The sequence below is a fragment of the Gouania willdenowi genome, chromosome 7, assembly GCF_900634775.1.
Source record: "Gouania willdenowi chromosome 7, fGouWil2.1, whole genome shotgun sequence".
In the NCBI taxonomy this organism is placed as follows: domain Eukaryota; kingdom Metazoa; phylum Chordata; class Actinopteri; order Blenniiformes; family Gobiesocidae; genus Gouania; species Gouania willdenowi.
In genome coordinates, this window is record NC_041050.1 from 4,996,692 (window position 1) to 5,014,136 (window position 17,445).

General features: G+C 37.1%; 4 protein-coding genes across 4 annotated transcripts; all 4 read left to right on the forward strand.

Moving 5' to 3' along the window:
* Positions 1-110: 110 nt before the first annotated feature.
* LOC114467443 (zinc finger protein 664-like) lies at positions 111-15,344 on the forward strand. The gene is made up of 2 exons (XM_028453753.1): positions 111-1,876; positions 15,302-15,344. The coding sequence occupies exons 1-2, from the start codon at positions 408-410 to the stop codon at positions 15,309-15,311; spliced, it is 1,479 nt and encodes a 492-aa protein (XP_028309554.1). The 5' UTR covers positions 111-407; the 3' UTR covers positions 15,312-15,344.
* Positions 4,110-6,231, forward strand: LOC114467442 (zinc finger protein 2-like). The gene has a single exon (XM_028453750.1). The coding sequence runs from the start codon at positions 4,388-4,390 to the stop codon at positions 6,068-6,070; it is 1,683 nt and encodes a 560-aa protein (XP_028309551.1). The 5' UTR covers positions 4,110-4,387; the 3' UTR covers positions 6,071-6,231.
* LOC114467435 (zinc finger protein 28-like) lies at positions 9,055-11,418 on the forward strand. The gene is made up of 2 exons (XM_028453743.1): positions 9,055-10,121; positions 10,794-11,418. Exons 1-2 carry the CDS (start codon positions 9,327-9,329, stop codon positions 11,253-11,255), a joined length of 1,257 nt encoding a protein of 418 aa, XP_028309544.1. The 5' UTR covers positions 9,055-9,326; the 3' UTR covers positions 11,256-11,418.
* LOC114467445 (gastrula zinc finger protein XlCGF26.1-like) lies at positions 13,827-16,285 on the forward strand. Its single transcript, XM_028453755.1, has one exon. The coding sequence runs from the start codon at positions 14,152-14,154 to the stop codon at positions 15,757-15,759; it is 1,608 nt and encodes a 535-aa protein (XP_028309556.1). The 5' UTR covers positions 13,827-14,151; the 3' UTR covers positions 15,760-16,285.
* Positions 16,286-17,445: the final 1,160 nt, after the last annotated feature.

Genomic DNA, 17,445 nt, shown 5'->3' on the forward strand with positions numbered 1-17,445 from the left:
TATTTGAGAATCTAAAATGGAGTGAATCTAAGTGAACAGAAGAGGGCAGCATTACGCTACTTTTAGTGTACAGCCTGCCGGAAACCATTAGAAGAAGAAGAAGAAGAAGAAGAAGAAGCTGCATTAGAGCCGCAGAAGAAGAAAAAGCGGAGAAAAACAACAAATGTTTCTGTGAGTCTAATATATAATGTTATTAATATCCAGTCTACAGACGGAGTCAGTCCACACTATAATAGAGGCTTAAAGCTCCAGTGGAAGGTGAGAGAGCACAACACGGTGTCAGAAGACGGAGTTACAGAGACACGGAGAGGCTGGAGCAGAATGCTAACCGAGCTAGCAGAGGAGCTAGCATAGTGGAGAGAAAGATGAAAATGTAAAGATTGACATTTTACTCCACACCATCGGCGATGATGAACTGGAAGTGTAGGAAGAATGTGGAGCAGCTGCTCCCAGAGCGTCTCTACATAAAGGAGGAACCAGAGATGCTCAGTGAAGGTCAGGAGGAAAAGCAGCTTTGTGTGCAGCAGGAGACAAACAGTGCTGCTTGTCCTGTTAAATGTGAAGATGAAGAGGAGAAGCCTCAGGTCTCCCAGCTACACTGGAGACAACTAACAGAAATCAACATGAAGGAGGAACCTTCAACCTGCACTTTAGATGAATTCATGAAAAGACAAAGTGTGGAAATTAACAGCAAAGGACCAGAAGCAGAACAGAACCCAGATCCAAACAGTTTAGTACTACAAGGTCCTGATGGAACAGAAACAGACTCATCTCAGACTGAAGATAGTGGCGATGATGATGATGATGATGATGATGATGATGATGAAGATTTTTGGCAGAAACCTCTGTCAGACTCTGAATCTGATGCTGACTTTGACTCCACCAGGAAAAAGAGAAAAATGTCTGACTCAAGTAAAAATACTGAAATAGGATGTAAAGCTTCTAAAACACAGATTAGTTCATTTCAACAGATTTGTTCAAAGAAGAAGGTTCAGGTAAAAATGAGATCTGAATGTGTGGGTGGTAAGAAAGCATCACTTAGTGTAGCTTCAAAACTGAGAATCCACACTAAGAAAAAACCATTCAAATGTGATGTTTGTAGTAAATGTTTTATTAATACTTTTCACCTTAAGGTCCACATGGGAACCCACACCGGAGAGAAACCATTCAAATGTGATGTTTGTAGTAAATGTTTTATTCAAACTTCTTATCTTAAGCAACACATGAGAATCCACACAGTAGAGAAACAATTTAAATGTGATTTTTGTAGTAAATGTTTAATTCAAAAGGCTAAACTTAAGCAACACATGAGAACCCACACAGGAGAGAAACCTTTCAAATGTGATGTTTGTAGTAAATGTTTTGCCCGTAAGGATTACCTGCAGTCACATGTGAGAATGCACAAAGAAGAGAAACCATTCAAATGTGATGTATGTAGTAAACATTTTGGTAAAAGTTCTCACCTTAAGGTACACATGAGAATCCACACAGGAGAGAAACCATTCAAATGTGATGTTTGTAGTAAATGTTTTACCCATAAGGTCGGTCTTGAGGTACACATGAGAATCCACACAGGAGAGAAACCATTCAAATGTGATGTTTGTAGTAAATGTTTTACTAAAACTTCTTACCTTAAGCAACACATGAGAATCCACACAGGAGAGAAACCATTCAAATGTGATGTTTGTAGTAAATGTTATGTTAATACTTTTCACCTTAAGGTCCACATGAGAACCCACACAGGAGAGAAACCATTCAAATGTGATGTTTGTAGTAAATGTTTTATTCAAACTTCTTACCTTAAGCAACACATGAGAATCCACACAGGAGAGAAACAATTTAAATGTGATTTCTGTAGTAAATGTTTAATTCAAAAGGCTAAACTTAAGCAACACATGAGAATCCACACAGGAGAGAAACCATTTAAATGTGATGTTTGTAGTAAATGTTTTGCCCGTAAGGATTACCTGCAGTCACATGTGAGAATGCACAAAGAGAAACCAGTCAAAGGTGATGTTTGACTAAGGAATTGTTTTAAACAAAAGTCTGAACTGAAGGTCCATGGGAGTGTTTACACGTAAGAAAAGACTTTCAAGTGTGACGTGTGTAGTAACTAATTTTAATAGTTGTTCAGCGTTTTTTTTTTTTTTTTTTTTTTTTTTTAAGCTATGTAGGTTTTGGTATAATTGAAGTTTGAAGTTGTCACGGCAAATTTACGATTGTCCTCGTTTGGTAACATGATTTGTGCTTTTGTTGAATGATGAGGTCCAGACGAATGCATGATGATTTAAAAAAAAAAAAAAAAAGATTTATTATAAACTAAATGGAAAGAAGTACAAAAAGGGTGTCTTTCCTGCAGGAAGGAGACATGCAACTGACGGAAAGTTTTCTCAGCACCAACTTTTACAGATAGGAAGAGCCCACCCTAAGATGAGAGGGAAGGAGTGTGTGAAGGGAGGAAGGAGTTAGATGGAAAATCACTTACAGAGCTCTGCTTATCAGAGCTTTGGTATGAGGCCTTGAGCAGAGACTGTTTTTTTGCTTGCACTGTGAATACACCACAAAATGTCTACTGCGAGTGATCTAATCTAACATGACTCAGCAAAGGAGCAACGTCTGTTCAAAAGTACAACGATATAATGTAGTCATCGTGTATTAACACATGACAAATTGTACACATGAACACACATTTGATTATTTTATGATTAATATAATAATTCCCATAACAAAGTGTAGTAAGAGTTTTGTAAGTTAGTTCTTTCAATAAGGTAACATAACAGATTTCGGCAGAAGTTTGAGTTGAGCAGTTTATATTTAAAGTTGGTTTCTTTTGTGTAAATGGTTTTACCTTTGAATATTAAAGCCTCATTTATGTTACATTAACAAAGTTTGCTCTTTATTAAATAATTTACACTTCTAGTTTAGTTAATTTCGTTTTTTTTTTAACTATTGAACTTGTCAGTTCAATCAATACATCATGTGATTGGAGGTCTACAGTGGTTTGTTTATGAACAAGACAGTCATATTTTCTTTGTAGCAATTCTGCCATTGAAAAAATGTGCAAAACTGCACCTTTTGTGTAGCTACTTTTCAATATCACTAATTAGTCTATATGACAATTTTGAAGAAATTATGTCATTACAAATAATGTGAGTAAAGAAAAATGCCTACATTTTATGAGCTTAAGTCACTACATTCCCCACCACCATCTGCATCTGTTGTGATGTCATAGACTGAATCCATGGCAGAACCTGCCTCATCCAAATAAATGAAGTTGTGTGCAGCTCCCTGGATTCCACTTCCATTACTGTTTCCTGAAAGAAAAATACAGAATCAGAATCATTTATTAATGGTTAAACAACAAAATTGGCGGAATTTGTTTTCGGTACAGCACATCATGCTCACATCTCCTGTGTCAGTTCCACACATATAGATAGTTAAACAATGCAACATTACAAGATTTAAGTTACATTAGGCATTCATTTGGTGTCCGTATGGCAGTGGGGAAAAACTTGTTAAAAATGGCTGATAAAAACCTGTAGCGTCTCCCAGAGGACATGAGTGTGAAAAGGTGGTGAGTAGAGTGTGTGTGGCCTGAGGTTATTTTCAATTATCACTGTGTGACGTGTCTGTGATACATAGTCTCTATGGATGGGAGCAGAGCCGTTTAGAGAGATAGTTGCGACAACGGAAGTTTTGAAATAGACTCAAATAGTTCCCGGAAGTTATTGGCAAGCAATTTGAATCAATTTATTCCGAGTGACATATCTGGGAGTTTAGGTATATTGTCGTTGATAACTGCATTGATTTACAATATTTATACAGTACACGTCATATGTTAAAAATGTATTATTAATTACATAATTATTAATTAGTTAATAATGCACACGTTAATGTGTTTAGATATGCTGATAATAATAATTGTAATATCCAAAATGATTATTTAAACGTCCTACCGGTGCATCACAAAAAAAAGCGGACCATTGGCTTAAACAGAGTTGTCGCAACTCACTTTCTGGGCTCAGGGTGGCGGTGTTTACCTTTCAATTCATGGCTGAAACCCGCCAGAAAACATAAGAAGAAGAACAAGAACCGCTGAATTAGATAAACAGAAGAAGAAGAAGCGGAAGCGGAGATAGACAAGTGTTTCTGTGAGTCTAATATGGAATGTTATTAATATTCAGTCTACAGACGGAGTCAGTCCACACTATAATAGAGCCTTAAAGCTCCAGTGGAAGGTGAGAGAGCACAACACGGTGTCAGAAGACGGAGTTACAGAGACACGGAGAGGCTGGAGCAGAATGCTAACCGAGCTAGCAGAGGAGCTAGCACAATGGAGAGAAATATGTAAATATAAAGATTGACATTTTACTCCACACCATCGGCGATGATGAACTGGAAGTGTAGGAAGAATGTGGAGCAGCTGCTCCCAGAGCGTCTCCACATAAAGGAGGAACCAGAGATGCTCAGTGAAGGTCAGGAGGAAAAGCAGCTTTGTGTGCAGCAGGAGACAAACAGTGCTGCTTGTCCTGTTAAATGTGAAGATGAAGAGGAGAAGCCTCAGGTCTCCCAGCTACACTGGAGACAACTAACAGAAATCAACATGAAGGAGGAACCTTCAACCTGCACTTTAGATGAATTCATGAAAAGACAAAGTGTGGGAATTAACAGCAAAGGACCAGAAGCAGAACAGAACCCAGATCCAAACAGTTTAGTACTACAAGGTCCTGATGGAACAGAAACAGACTCGTCTCAGACTGAAGATAGTCGTGAGGATGATGATGATGATGAAGATTTTTGGCAGAAACCTCTGTCAGAGTCTGAAACTGAAGCTGACTTTGACTCCACCAGAAAAAACAGAAAAATGTCTGACTCAAGTAAAAATACTGAAATGGGATGTAAAGCTTCTGAAACACGGATTAGTTCATTTCAACAGATTTGTTCAAAGAAGAAGGTTCAGATAAAAATGAGATCTGAATGTGTGGGTGGTAAGAAAGCATCACTTAGTGTAGCTTCAAAACTGAGAATCCACACAGGAGAGAAACCATTTAAATGTGATGTTTGTAGTAAATGTTTTACCCATAAAGTCGGTCTTAAAATACACATGAGAACCCACACAGGAGAGAAACCATTCAAATGTGATGTTTGTAGTAAATGTTTTACTCAACACCCTACCCTTAAGCAACACATGAGAATCCACACAGGAGAGAAACCATTCAAATGTGATATTTGTAGTAAATGTTTTACTAAAACTTCTTGCCTTAAGCAACACATGAGAATCCACACAGGAGAGAAACCATTCAAATGTGATATCTGTAGTAAATGTTTTACTAAAACTTTTTGCCTTAAGGTACACATGAGAACCCACACAGGAGAGAAACCATTCAAATGTGATGTTTGTAGTAAATGTTTTACCCATAAGGTTGGTCTTGAGGTACACATGAGAACCCACACAGGAGAGAAACCATTCAAATGTGACATTTGTAGTAAATGTTTTATTAGTACTTTTAACCTTAAGGTCCACATGAGAACACACACAGGAGAGAAACCATTCAAATGTGATATCTGCAGTAAATGTTTTATTAAAACTTCTTGCCTTAAGCGACACATGATAATCCACACAGGAGAGAAACTATTCAAATGTGATGTTTGCAGTAGATGTTTTATTAGTACTTTTAACCTTAAGGTCCACATGAGAACGCACACAGGAGAGAAACCATTCAAATGTGATATCTGTAGTAAACGTTTCATAAAAACTTCTTACCTGAAGCAACACATGAGAATCCACACTGGGGAGAAACCATTTAAATGTGACATTTGTAGGAAATGTTTCAATAAAATGTCTAACCTTCAGGAACACATGAGAATCCACACTGGAGAGAAACCATTTAAATGTGATGTATGTAGTAAACATTTTGGTACAAGTTCTCACCTTAAGGTACACATGAGAATCCACACAGGAGAGAAACCATTCAAATGTGATGTTTGTAGTAAATGTTTTGCCCGTAAGGATTACCTGCAGTCACATGAAAGAATGCACAAAGAGAAACCATTCAAAGGTGATGTTTGACTAAGGAATTGTTTTAAACAAAAGTCTGAACTGAAGGTACTCATGAACACACATTTGATTATTTGATGATTAATATAATAATTCCCATAACAAAGTGTAGTTAGAGTTTTTAAGTTAGTTCTTTCAATAAGGTAACATAACAGATTTCAGCAGAAGTTTGAGTTGAGCAGTTTATATTTAAAGTTGGTTTATTTTGTGTAATTGTTTACTGTAAACATTTTGTGTTAATGGTTTTACCTTTGAATATTAAAGCCTCATTTATGTTACATTAACAAAGTTTGCTCTTTATTATATAATTTACACTTCTAGTTTGGTTAATTTCGTTTTTTTGAACTATTGAACTTGTCAGTTCAATCAATACATCATGTGATTGGAGGTCTACAGTTGTTTGTTTATGAACAAGACAGTCATTTTTTCATTGTAGCAATTGTACCATTGAAAAGATGTGCAAAACTGCACCTTTTGTGTAGCTACTTTTCAATATCACAAATTAGCCTATATGACAATTTTGAAGAAATTGAGTCAATACAAATAATGTGAGGAAAGAAAAACTACATTTTATGAGCTTAAGTCACTACATTCCCCACCACCATTTGCGTGTGTTGTGATGTCATAGACTGAATCCATGGCAGAGCCTGCCTCATCCAAATAAATGAAGTTGTGTGCAGCTCCCTGGATTCCACTTCCGTTACTGTTTCCTGAAAGAAAAAGAAAAATCAGGGCTCTACACTAACTTTTGCAGTGGTGGCACTGGTGCGACTAAGTTTCTCAGTTGGTCGCACCAGCACAGAATGTAGGCGCACCTTTTTTTTTTTTTTTTTTTTTTGAGCGGGGGTGGAGGGAGTGTACAGCATAGCCATGTATGCTAATGAATAGTTGATTTAACTGGCGTACCGTAGTTTTGTATGAAGTAAAGATTGACAATGACTTAAGATATATTTGCTAAATGTTTTAGTGTCAATATTAAGTTTTTCTGCAACAAGCAGTGGCTGAAATAACAGGTAATTTATTTCATATAATTTTAAAAGAAGACGTAACAAGTTTTTTTTAAATAACAACAAAGTGTAACAGGTTACATATATTCTGTTTTTTTATTTTAGAGAAATGCTGTACTTGAATTAACTTAACAGTAGCATAAACAACTTAGCAGACTGCATTGCTTCACCCCATGGAATGAAATTCAGAGGGTCCAGCTCTGATAGTGGGGTCTCCTAGCCCTCTTCCCCTGGTCAGGGGTCTGCAACCTTTACTCTACAGGGAACCATTTAACCTCATCTCACCTGGATTAAAGTCTTCCTGGAGCTGAAAAAATACCTTTTCAATGAAGACAATACAGTGTATTAAATTTTATGCTGTTGAAATTATATAAATTAATGTTTGATTTAATTTGATTTTTATTGGTCATGTAAATAGAAACAGTTTAAAATAAAATAAATTGACATCAAGAAATAAAACAGTATCTTGCATCTACAAATTCTTACACATCTCAGTTTACATGAACACAATGTTGTATAAAGAAGTTTTTTTTTTAGTTAATGTATTTGAAAGTAACTTGAATTTGATAACACATGATCATGTGGTCAACACATGCTAATTGCTAATTTCTTGCCACACATAAAGCATGCATATTTAACTGGCACATTAGTGGTTAAATGAATCTGTCCCCACATAATAATAATATCTTCCAGAATAGTGTTTTATTGGTTTAGTTATCTTATCAGGAATTTAAAACTTAAGGTTAGCCACAGGTGCAGGAGAGTTGATGGTCTGTAGATGTTGCAGGAGGTGAAAAGGGAAGGTGCTGAGTCATTGGACAATGTTATTTATTTTAGGTTAACAAATTGTTATAAAACTTGATTTTATTTGATATTAATCATTAATAACCTTTGTAAAAAAAAAAAATATTTCAACAGTTTTTTTTTTGTTGTTTTTTTTTGTTGTTTTTTTTTTTTAAAGCTTTAGGGAGCCAAAATAGTCAAATGGCCACATTAGGCCCCAGAGCTGCAGGTTGCAGACCCCTGCCCTGGGAGAACCACAGCTGAACATCTGTCCTGGCATCATAGTCCATCAGTTCTGGTCCCTCCATGCTGTTTCTGATGAGCGTGTACGCTCTATTTCTGAGCTCAGCACGTTCTTCATTTTAACTGCTGCTCTCAATGTGAGCGCGCTCTCAGTGAAGGACTTGTTATATTATGGCGTCAATTTAGTGCCAAAAACCCAAGCGCATAAAAACTTTAATCGTGCACAGTTAGATCAATTTCTGCGCTTGCCATGTCTTTCTGCGCGCTCGCCGTCTTGGTCTGTTTAGCTAACATAGTTAAAAAATAAAAATAAAAATAAAAAACTAGCTCCATACATTGGTCCCAGCATGAAATCAAATGAAATCTGAGAGTTAACTTTAAAAACCTGTAGCGTTTCCCAGAGGGCATGAGTGTGAAAGGGTGGTGAGTAGAGTGTGTGTGGCCTGAGTTTATTTTCAATGCTCGCTGTGTGATGCATCTGTGATACATAGTCTCTATGGATGGGAGCAGAGCCGTTTAGAGAGAAAATTGCAACAACGGAAGTTTGACATAGACTCAAATAGTTCCCGGAAGTTATTGGCAAGCAAATTGAATCCATTTATTCCGAGTGACATATCTGGGAGTTTAGGTATATTGTCGTTGATAACTGCATTGATTTACAATATTTATACAGTACACGTCATATGTTAAAAATGTATTATTAATTACATAATTATTAATTAGTTAATAATGCACATGTTAATGTGTTTAGATATGCTGATAATAATAATTGTAATATCCAAAATGATTATTTAAACGTCCTACCGTTGCATCACAAAAAAAAGCGGACCATTGGCTTAAACAGAGTTGTCGCAACTCACTTTCTGGGCTCTGGGTGGCGGTGTTTACCTTTCAATTCATGGCTGAAACCCGCCAGAAAACATAAGAAGAAGAACAAGAAACGCTGAATTAGATAAACAGAAGAAGAAGAAGCGGAAGCGGAGATAGACAAGTGTTTCTGTGAGTCTAATATGGAATATTATTAATATCCAGTCTACAGACGGAGTCAGTCCACACTATAATAGAGCTTTAAAGCTCCAGTGGAAGGTGAGAGAGCACAACACGGTGTCAGAAGACGGAGTTACAGAGACACGGAGAGGCTGGAGCAGAATGCTAACCGAGCTAGCAGAGGAGCTAGCATAGTGGAGAGAAAGATGAAAATATAAAGATTGACATTTTACTCCACACCATCGGTGATGATGAACTGGAAGTGTAGGAAGAATGTGGAGCAGCTGCTCCCAGAGCGTCTCCACATAAAGGAGGAACCAGAGATGCTCAGTGAAGGTCAGGAGGAAAAGCAGCTTTGTGTGCAGCAGGAGACAAACAGTGCTGCTTGTCCTGTTAAATGTGAAGATGAAGAGGAGAAGCCTCAGGTCTCCCAGCTACACTGGAGACAACTAACAGAAATCAACATGAAGGAGGAACCTTCAACCTGCACTTTAGATGAATTCATGAAAAGACAAAGTGTGGAAATTAACAGCAAAGGACCAGAAGCAGAACAGAACCCAGATCCAAACAGTTTAGTACTACAAGGTCCTGATGGAACAGAAACAGACTCGTCTCAGACTGAAGATAGTGGCGATGATGATGATGAAGATTTTTGGCAGAAACCTCTGTCAGAGTCTGAAACTGAAGCTGACTTTGACTCCACCAGGAAAAAGAGAAAAATGTCTGACTCAAGTAAAAATACTGTAATGGGATGTAAAGCTTCTGAAACACAGATTAGTTCATTTCAACAGATTTGTTCAAAGAAGAAGGTTCAGGTAAAAATGAGATCTGAATGTGTGGGTGGTGAGAAAGCGTCACTTAGTGTAGCTTCAAAACTGAGAATCCACACAGGAGAGAAACCATTCAAATGTGATGTTTGTAGTAAATGTTTTACCCATAAGGTCGGTCTTAAAATACACATGAGAATCCACACAGGAGAGAAACCATTCAAATGTGATGTTTGTAGTAAATGTTTTACTCAACACCCTACCCTTAAGCAACACATGAGAATCCACACAGGAGAGAAACCATTCAAATGTGATATCTGTAGTAAATGTTTTACTAAAACTTCTTGCCTTAAGCAACACATGAGAATCCACACAGGAGAGAAACCATTCAAATGTGATATCTGTAGTAAATGTTTTACTAAATCTTCTTGCCTTAAGGTACACATGAGAACCCACACAGGAGAGAAACCATTCAAATGTGATGTTTGTAGTAAATGTTTTACCCATAAGGTTGGTCTTGAGGTACACATGAGAACCCACACAGGAGAGAAACCATTCAAATGTGATGTTTGTAGTAAGTATTGTATTAGTACTTTTAACCTCAAGGTCCACATGAGAAGACACACAGGAGAGAAACCATTCAAATGTGATATCTGTAGTAAATGTTTTATTAAAACTTGTTCCCTGAAGCAACACATGAGAATCCACACTGGAGAGAAACCATTTAAATGTGACATTTGTAGGAAAAGTTTTATTAAAATGTCTAACCTTCAGCAACACATGAGAATCCACACAGGAGAGAAACCATTTAAATGTGATGTATGTAGTAAACATTTTGGTACAAGTTCTCACCTTAACGCACACATGAGAATCCACACAGGAGAGAAACCATTCAAATGTGATGTTTGTAGTAAATGTTTTACCCATAAGGTCGGTCTTGAGGTACACATGAGAATCCACACAGGAGAGAAACCATTCAAATGTGACATCTGTAGTAAATGTTTTACTAAAACTTCTTACCTTAAGCAACACATGAGAGTCCACACAGGCGAGAAACCATTCAAATGTGATGTTTGTAGTAAATGTTTTATTAATACTTTTCACCTTAAGATCCACATGAGAACCCACACAGGAGATAAACCATTCAAATGTGATGTTTGTAGTAAATGTTTTACTAAAACTTCTTACCTTAAGCAACACATGAGAATCCACACAGTAGAGAAACAATTTAAATGTGATGTTTGTAGTAAATGTTTAAGTCAAAAGGCTAAACTTAAGACACACATGAGAATCCACACAGGAGAGAAACCTTTCAAATGTGATGATTGTAGTAAATGTTTTGCCCGTAAGGATTACCTGCAGTCACATGTGAGAATACACAAAGAGAAACCAGTCAAAGGTGATGTTTGACTAAGGAATTGTTTTAAACAAAAGTCTGAACTGAAGGTAATCATGAACACACATTTGATTATTTGATGATTAATTTAATAAATCCCATAACAAAGTGTAGTTAGAGTTTTGTAAGTTAGTTCTTTCAATAAGGTAACATAACAGATTTCAGCAGAAGTTTGAGTTGAGCAGTTTATATTTAAAGTTGGTTTCTTTTGTGTAATTGTTTACTGTAAACATTTTGTGGAAATGGTTTTACCTTTGAATATTAAAGCCTCATTTATGTTACATTAACAAAGTTTGCTCTTTATTAAATAATTTACACTTCTAGTTTAGTTAATTTCGTTTTTTTGAACTATTGAACTTGTCAGTTCAATCAATACATCATGTGATTGGAGGTCTACAGTTGTTTGTTTATGAACAAGACAGTCATATTTTCTTTGTAGCAATTGTACCATTGATAAAATGTGCAAAACTGCACCTTTTGTGTAGCTACTTTTCAATATAATGAATTAGTCTATATGACAATTTTGAAGAAATTATGTCATTACAAATAATGTGAGTAAAGAAAAATACCTACATTTTATGAACTTAAGTCACTACATTCCCTACCACCATCTGCATCTGTTGTGATGTCATAGACTGAATCCATGGCAGAACCTGCCTCATCCAAATAAATGAAGTTGTGTGCAGCTCCCTGGATTCCACTTCCATTACTGTTTCCTAAAAGAAAAATACAGAATCAGAATCATTTATTAATGGTTAAACAACAAAATTGGCGGAATTTGTTTTCGGTACAGCACATCATGCTCACATCTCCTGTGTCAGTTCCACACATACAGATAGTTAAACAATGCAACAATACAAGATTTAAGTTACATTAGGCATTCGTTTGGTGTCCGTATGGCAGTGGGAAAAAACTGTTGTTAAAAATGGCTGAGTTGGCTGATAAAAACCTGTAGCGTCTCCCAGAGGGCATGAGTGTGAAAAGGTGGTGAACAGGGTGTGTGTGGCTTGAGGTTATTTTCAATTATCACTGTGTGACGTGTCTGTGATACATAGTCTCTATGGATGGGAGCAGAGCCATTTAGAGAGATAGTTGCGACAACGGAAGTTTTGAAATAGACTAAAATAGTTCCCGAAAGTTATTGGCAAGCAATTTGAATCCATACATCTTTTCACAGTGACATCATCATCTGGAACATTTGCCTTAGCAACGCCCTATGCCATTTAAGAGGGGTTTACATTTGTCTGACAACCGCTATTTACACTATTTACCACGGACAACACGAAGGTTTTACTAAATGTTGTAAGAATATTTCAGCAGATTAGAGCCAAAGGCCAAGCACCGATATGAAGGGAAGTTACATTTAGTTGGTTTGGAATCAATCGCGATGTGGCTATGCTAGGCTAGCGCCGCTAATAATATAATAAAAAAAAAATACAGCCTAAATTAAAACAAATGGGTATATGGAGCACATTTGTTTATTTAATATACTTACAGTTCATAGATATGTCAACGCAATGCATATTTACTGTTAATTTCACGTTGCTTGTCTTCAAGTTAAACATACTAGCCATAAACATTTCAGTCATTCCTGAATAAATTACAATTTAAATGTAGGCTAATTCATAATCAATGTTGTAAATTATGCCAGGAAGAAATTAGATCTCCAAAATACACAACCGACCATTAACGAAATGTCTTATGCAAACATACGACCACTTTGATTTTGGGCTCCATGTAGTTCCATCTATGTTTGTTCGCCTCAGTGCTTGGATCCATATATTTTCAGTTTCTGGCCTTTTTCTGTCGGTATTCTTACTAATTAATTAATTAATTAATTAATTAATTATTAATCACTTAATATTGTACACGTTAATGGGTTTAGATATGCTGATAGTAATAAGAACAATAATATCCAATATGTTTATTCAAACGTCCTCCCTTTCAAAAGTGGATCACAAAAAAAAAAAAAAAAAAACGGTGTCTCGATCTGAGTTTACCTTGTGCTGAGATCGATTACGAGCATGCGCAATACCGGAAAAATGAATTTATGCTACTTTCGCTTAGCTTTTTTCTACTTCCGCTGTGATGAGCTAAAAATTTTAATTTCAAAGCTAAGGTTCAAAGCTAATGTTATTTGACGAGTGCTGAATGGCTTCTTTTTTGGGTGAAAATGTAGAACTGCTCAAAATACGAGGCAGGAGAAATATGTTTTATAATGTATTCTATGCAGTTTTTTTTTCATTATTACGTGTAATGAGTTTGTATTAAAAAAAAAGTTTTATAATTTATTCAATGCAGTTTTTTTTAATTACTTGTATTCTGTTTGGATAAAAAAAAAATAAAGCACATGTTGGAGAAAACATGATTATAATAAAACTCCATACGAAAATAAATAATTTAATTTCAAAACAAAAAAAAAAAAACATGATTATAATATACATTGCAGTAAATAACAGTTAACCTAATGTAATTTTATTTTTTTAAATTAGTTTAATCCAGCACGGGTACATCTCAGTTGGTAGCAGTCACGTACTGAGATTTTAAGAGAAGCTCAGCACGGAGGATAACTCAGACTATGACACCGCTATTAAGAAGAAGAAGAAGAAGAAGAACCGCTGAATTGGAGCCGCAGAAGAAGAAAAAGCGGAAGAAAAGAAAAAAACGTGTCTCTGTAAGTCTAATATGGAATATTATTAATATCCAGTCTACAGACGGAGTCGGTCCACACTATAATAGAGCCTTAAAGCTCCAGTGGAAGGTGAGAGAGCACAACACGGTGTCAGAAGACGGAGTTACAGAGACACGGAGAGGCTGGAGCAGAATGCTAACCGAGCTAGCAGAGGAGCTAGCATAGTGGAGAGAAAGATGAAAATATAAAGATTGACATTTTACTCCACACCATCGGCGATGATGCACTGGAAGTGTAGGAAGAATGTGGAGCAGCTGCTCCCAGAGCGTCTCCACATAAAGGAGGAACCAGAGATGCTCAGTGAAGGTCAGGAGGAAAAGCAGCTTTGTGTGCAGCAGGAGACAAACAGTGCTGCTTGTCCTGTTAAATGTGAAGATGAAGAGGAGAAGCCTCAGGTCTCCCAGCTACACTGGAGACAACTAACAGAAGTCAACATGAAGGAGGAACCTTCAACCTGCACTTTAGATGAATTCATGAAAAGACAAAGTGTGGAAATTAACAGCAAAGGACCAGAAGCAGAACAGAACCCAGATCCAAACAGTTTAGTACTACAAGGTCCTGATGGAACAGAAACAGACTCGTCTCAGACTGAAGATAGTAGCGAGGAGGATGATGATGATGATGATGATGATGATGATGATGATGATGATGAAGGCTGTTGGCAGAAACCTCTGTCAGACTCTGAAACTGAAGCTGACTTTGACTCCACCAGGAAAAAGAGAAAAATGTCTGACTCAAGTAAAAATACTGAAATAGGATGTAAAGCTTCTGAAACACAGATTAGTGCATTTCAACAGATTTGTTCGAAGAAGAAGGTTCAGGTAAAAATGAGATCTGAATGTGTGGGTGGTAAGAAAGCGTCACTTGGTGAAGCTTCAAAACTGAGAATTCACACTGGAGAGAAACCGTGTGAATGTGATGTTTGTAGGAAATGTTTTACCCGTATGGCCAACCTCAAGCGACACATGAGAATCCACACAGGAGAGAAACCATTTAAATGTGATGTTTGTAGTAAATGTTTTAACAACAGGGTCGACCTTATGCGACACATCAAAATCCACACGGGAGAGAAACCATTTAAATGTGATGTTTGTAGAAAATGTTTTATCTGTAAAGTCAGCCTTAAGCGACACATGAGAATCCACACAGGAGAGAAACCATTTAAATGTGATGTTTGTAGTAAATGTTTTAACAATAGGGTCGACCTTGTGCGACACATCAAAATCCACACGGGAGAGAAACCATTTAAATGTGATGTTTGTAGAAAACGTTTTTTCTGTAAGGTCGGCCTTAAGCGGCACATGAGAATCCACACAGGAGAGAAACTTTATAAATGTGATGTCTGTAGCAAATGTTTTACTCAAGACTCAAACCTTAAGTCACACATGAGAATCCACACAGGAGAAAAACCATTCAAATGTGATGTTTGTGGTAAATCTTTTACTCAAGAGTCAACCCTTAAATCACACATGAGAATCCACACAGGAGAAAAACCATTCAAATGTGATGTTTGTAGTAAATCTTTTACTCAAGAGTCAACCCTTAAGTCACACATGAGTATCCACACAGGAGAGAAACCATTTAAATGTGATGTTTGTAGGAAATGTTTTAATGAAAAGTTTCAACTTATGCGACACATGAGAATCCACACAGGAGAGAAACCTTTAAAATGTGATGTTTGTAGAAAATGTTTTCTTCTTAAGTCTCACCTTAAGCAACACACAAGAATCCACACAGGAGAAAAACCTTTCAAATGTGATGTTTGTAGTCAATGTTTTTCTCAAACATATCAACTGAAGCGACACTTGTTAATCCACACAGGATAGAAACTTTTTAATTGTGTTGTCTGTAGCAAATGTTTTGTTGAAACGTCTTACCTTAAGGTACAATTCAGAATCCACACAGGAGAGAAACCATTCAAATGTGATGTTTGTAGTAAATGTTTTACCTGTAAGTTTTACCTGCAGTCACATGTGAGAATGCACAAAGAAGAGAAACCATTCAAAGGTGATGTTTGAAAAATGAATTGTTTTCAACAAAAGTCTTGTTCACGGGAGAGTCCACACATAAGAAGAGACTTTCAACTATGATGTGTGTAGTAAATTTATCTAATAGTTGTTCTGTGTTTTTTTTAGTTTTTCTTTTTTTTTAGCTATGCAGGTTTAGGTATAGTTGAAGTTTGAAGTGTAATTAGAGTTTTGTAAGTTAGTTCTTTCAATAAGTTAACATAACGGGCGACCGTGGCTCAGGTGGTAGTGGGTCGTCTTCTGATCGAGAGTACCTGACTATGTGTCGAAGTGTCCTTGGGCAAGACACTGAACCCTAAGTCGCTCCCAGTGGTCGACTAGCACCTTGCATGTCAGTCCTGTCACACTGTTGTGTGAATGTGAGAGTGATTGGGTGAATGAGCTGATATGTAAAGTGCTTTGAGACTGCTTCAGTGTGGTGATAAAGCGCTATATAAATCAACTCCATCTAGTCCATAACACATTTTGGCAGAAGTTTTAGAGTTGGGCAGTTTTTATTTAAAGTAGGTTTCGTTTGTGTAATTGTTTACTGTAAACATTTTGTGTAAATAGTTTTACCGTTGAATATTAAAGCCTCATCTGTTACATTAACAAAGTTTGCTCTTTATTGAAAAATGTACACTCCTAGTTTAGTTAATTAGTTTTTTTTAACGATTGAACTTGTCGATGCAATCAGTACATCTTGTGATTGGAGGCCTACAGTTGTTTGTTTATGAACAAGATTCATTGTAGCAATTCTGCCATTGGGCGGATGTGCAGTTCCTCATCTAAATAAGCACCCCTTTTCACTCTTTCGAGCAAGAAAAGTAGTCTGGTGAGAAATCTCACTCATATTACTCATAGAACTGGGGTTATGTAAATAACCTAAAGTTCTATTTCATAATATTTTGTGAGATGTCTCACTATGGTATATAGCAGCTCCCGTATTGCAGACATGCTTTTCGAGTGAATACCAGCCCTCAGGGCAGAGCCTGTACACATCAGGACAGTCGAACCGCCAGTGCCATGCACAGTGCGGAAACGTTCAGCATGTAAAAGCGGACAAACGTGATGGGCGCGGTCCAACTAGCAGCTGCACAAATGTCCTGAACAGACATTCCCTAAACAAGCCCCAGGACGTGGTGAGACCTCAAGTCGAGTGTGCGCAAAACCCTGACTCTTGTAAGCCAAAGCAGTAGCCTCAACAACCCAATTTGACAGCTAGCGTTGCTTAGTAACAGTCTTCCCCTTGTCGGAACCTAGCCCAGGTGACAAACTGCTGATCGCTCCTCCTGAGGCTTCTTGTCATGTCCATTTACGTGCGTAAGAGCCCACCACCTTCGGCACAAAGGCCGAGTTGGGCTTCAAAATCATCCTCACATCACTCGGGAAGAGTTAAACGCATGACGGGTGAACCGAGAACTCATGGATGTCACTAACCCCCTTAGCTGAAGCCAGCACCAGGAACAACAAATACTTCAATTAAGCAACCATAGTATATGGCTC

Coding starts and splice junctions, on each gene's coding strand:
- LOC114467443 (XM_028453753.1), top strand. CDS start 408: ATGATGAACTGGAAGTGTAGGAAGAATGTGGAGCAGCTGCTCCCAGAG.
- LOC114467442 (XM_028453750.1), top strand. CDS start 4,388: ATGATGAACTGGAAGTGTAGGAAGAATGTGGAGCAGCTGCTCCCAGAG.
- LOC114467435 (XM_028453743.1), top strand. CDS start 9,327: ATGATGAACTGGAAGTGTAGGAAGAATGTGGAGCAGCTGCTCCCAGAG. Junction 10,122..10,793: donor ACCCTACCCTTAAGCAACAC/ATGAGAATCCAC, acceptor CTTGAGGTACAC/ATGAGAATCCACACAGGAGA.
- LOC114467445 (XM_028453755.1), top strand. CDS start 14,152: ATGATGCACTGGAAGTGTAGGAAGAATGTGGAGCAGCTGCTCCCAGAG.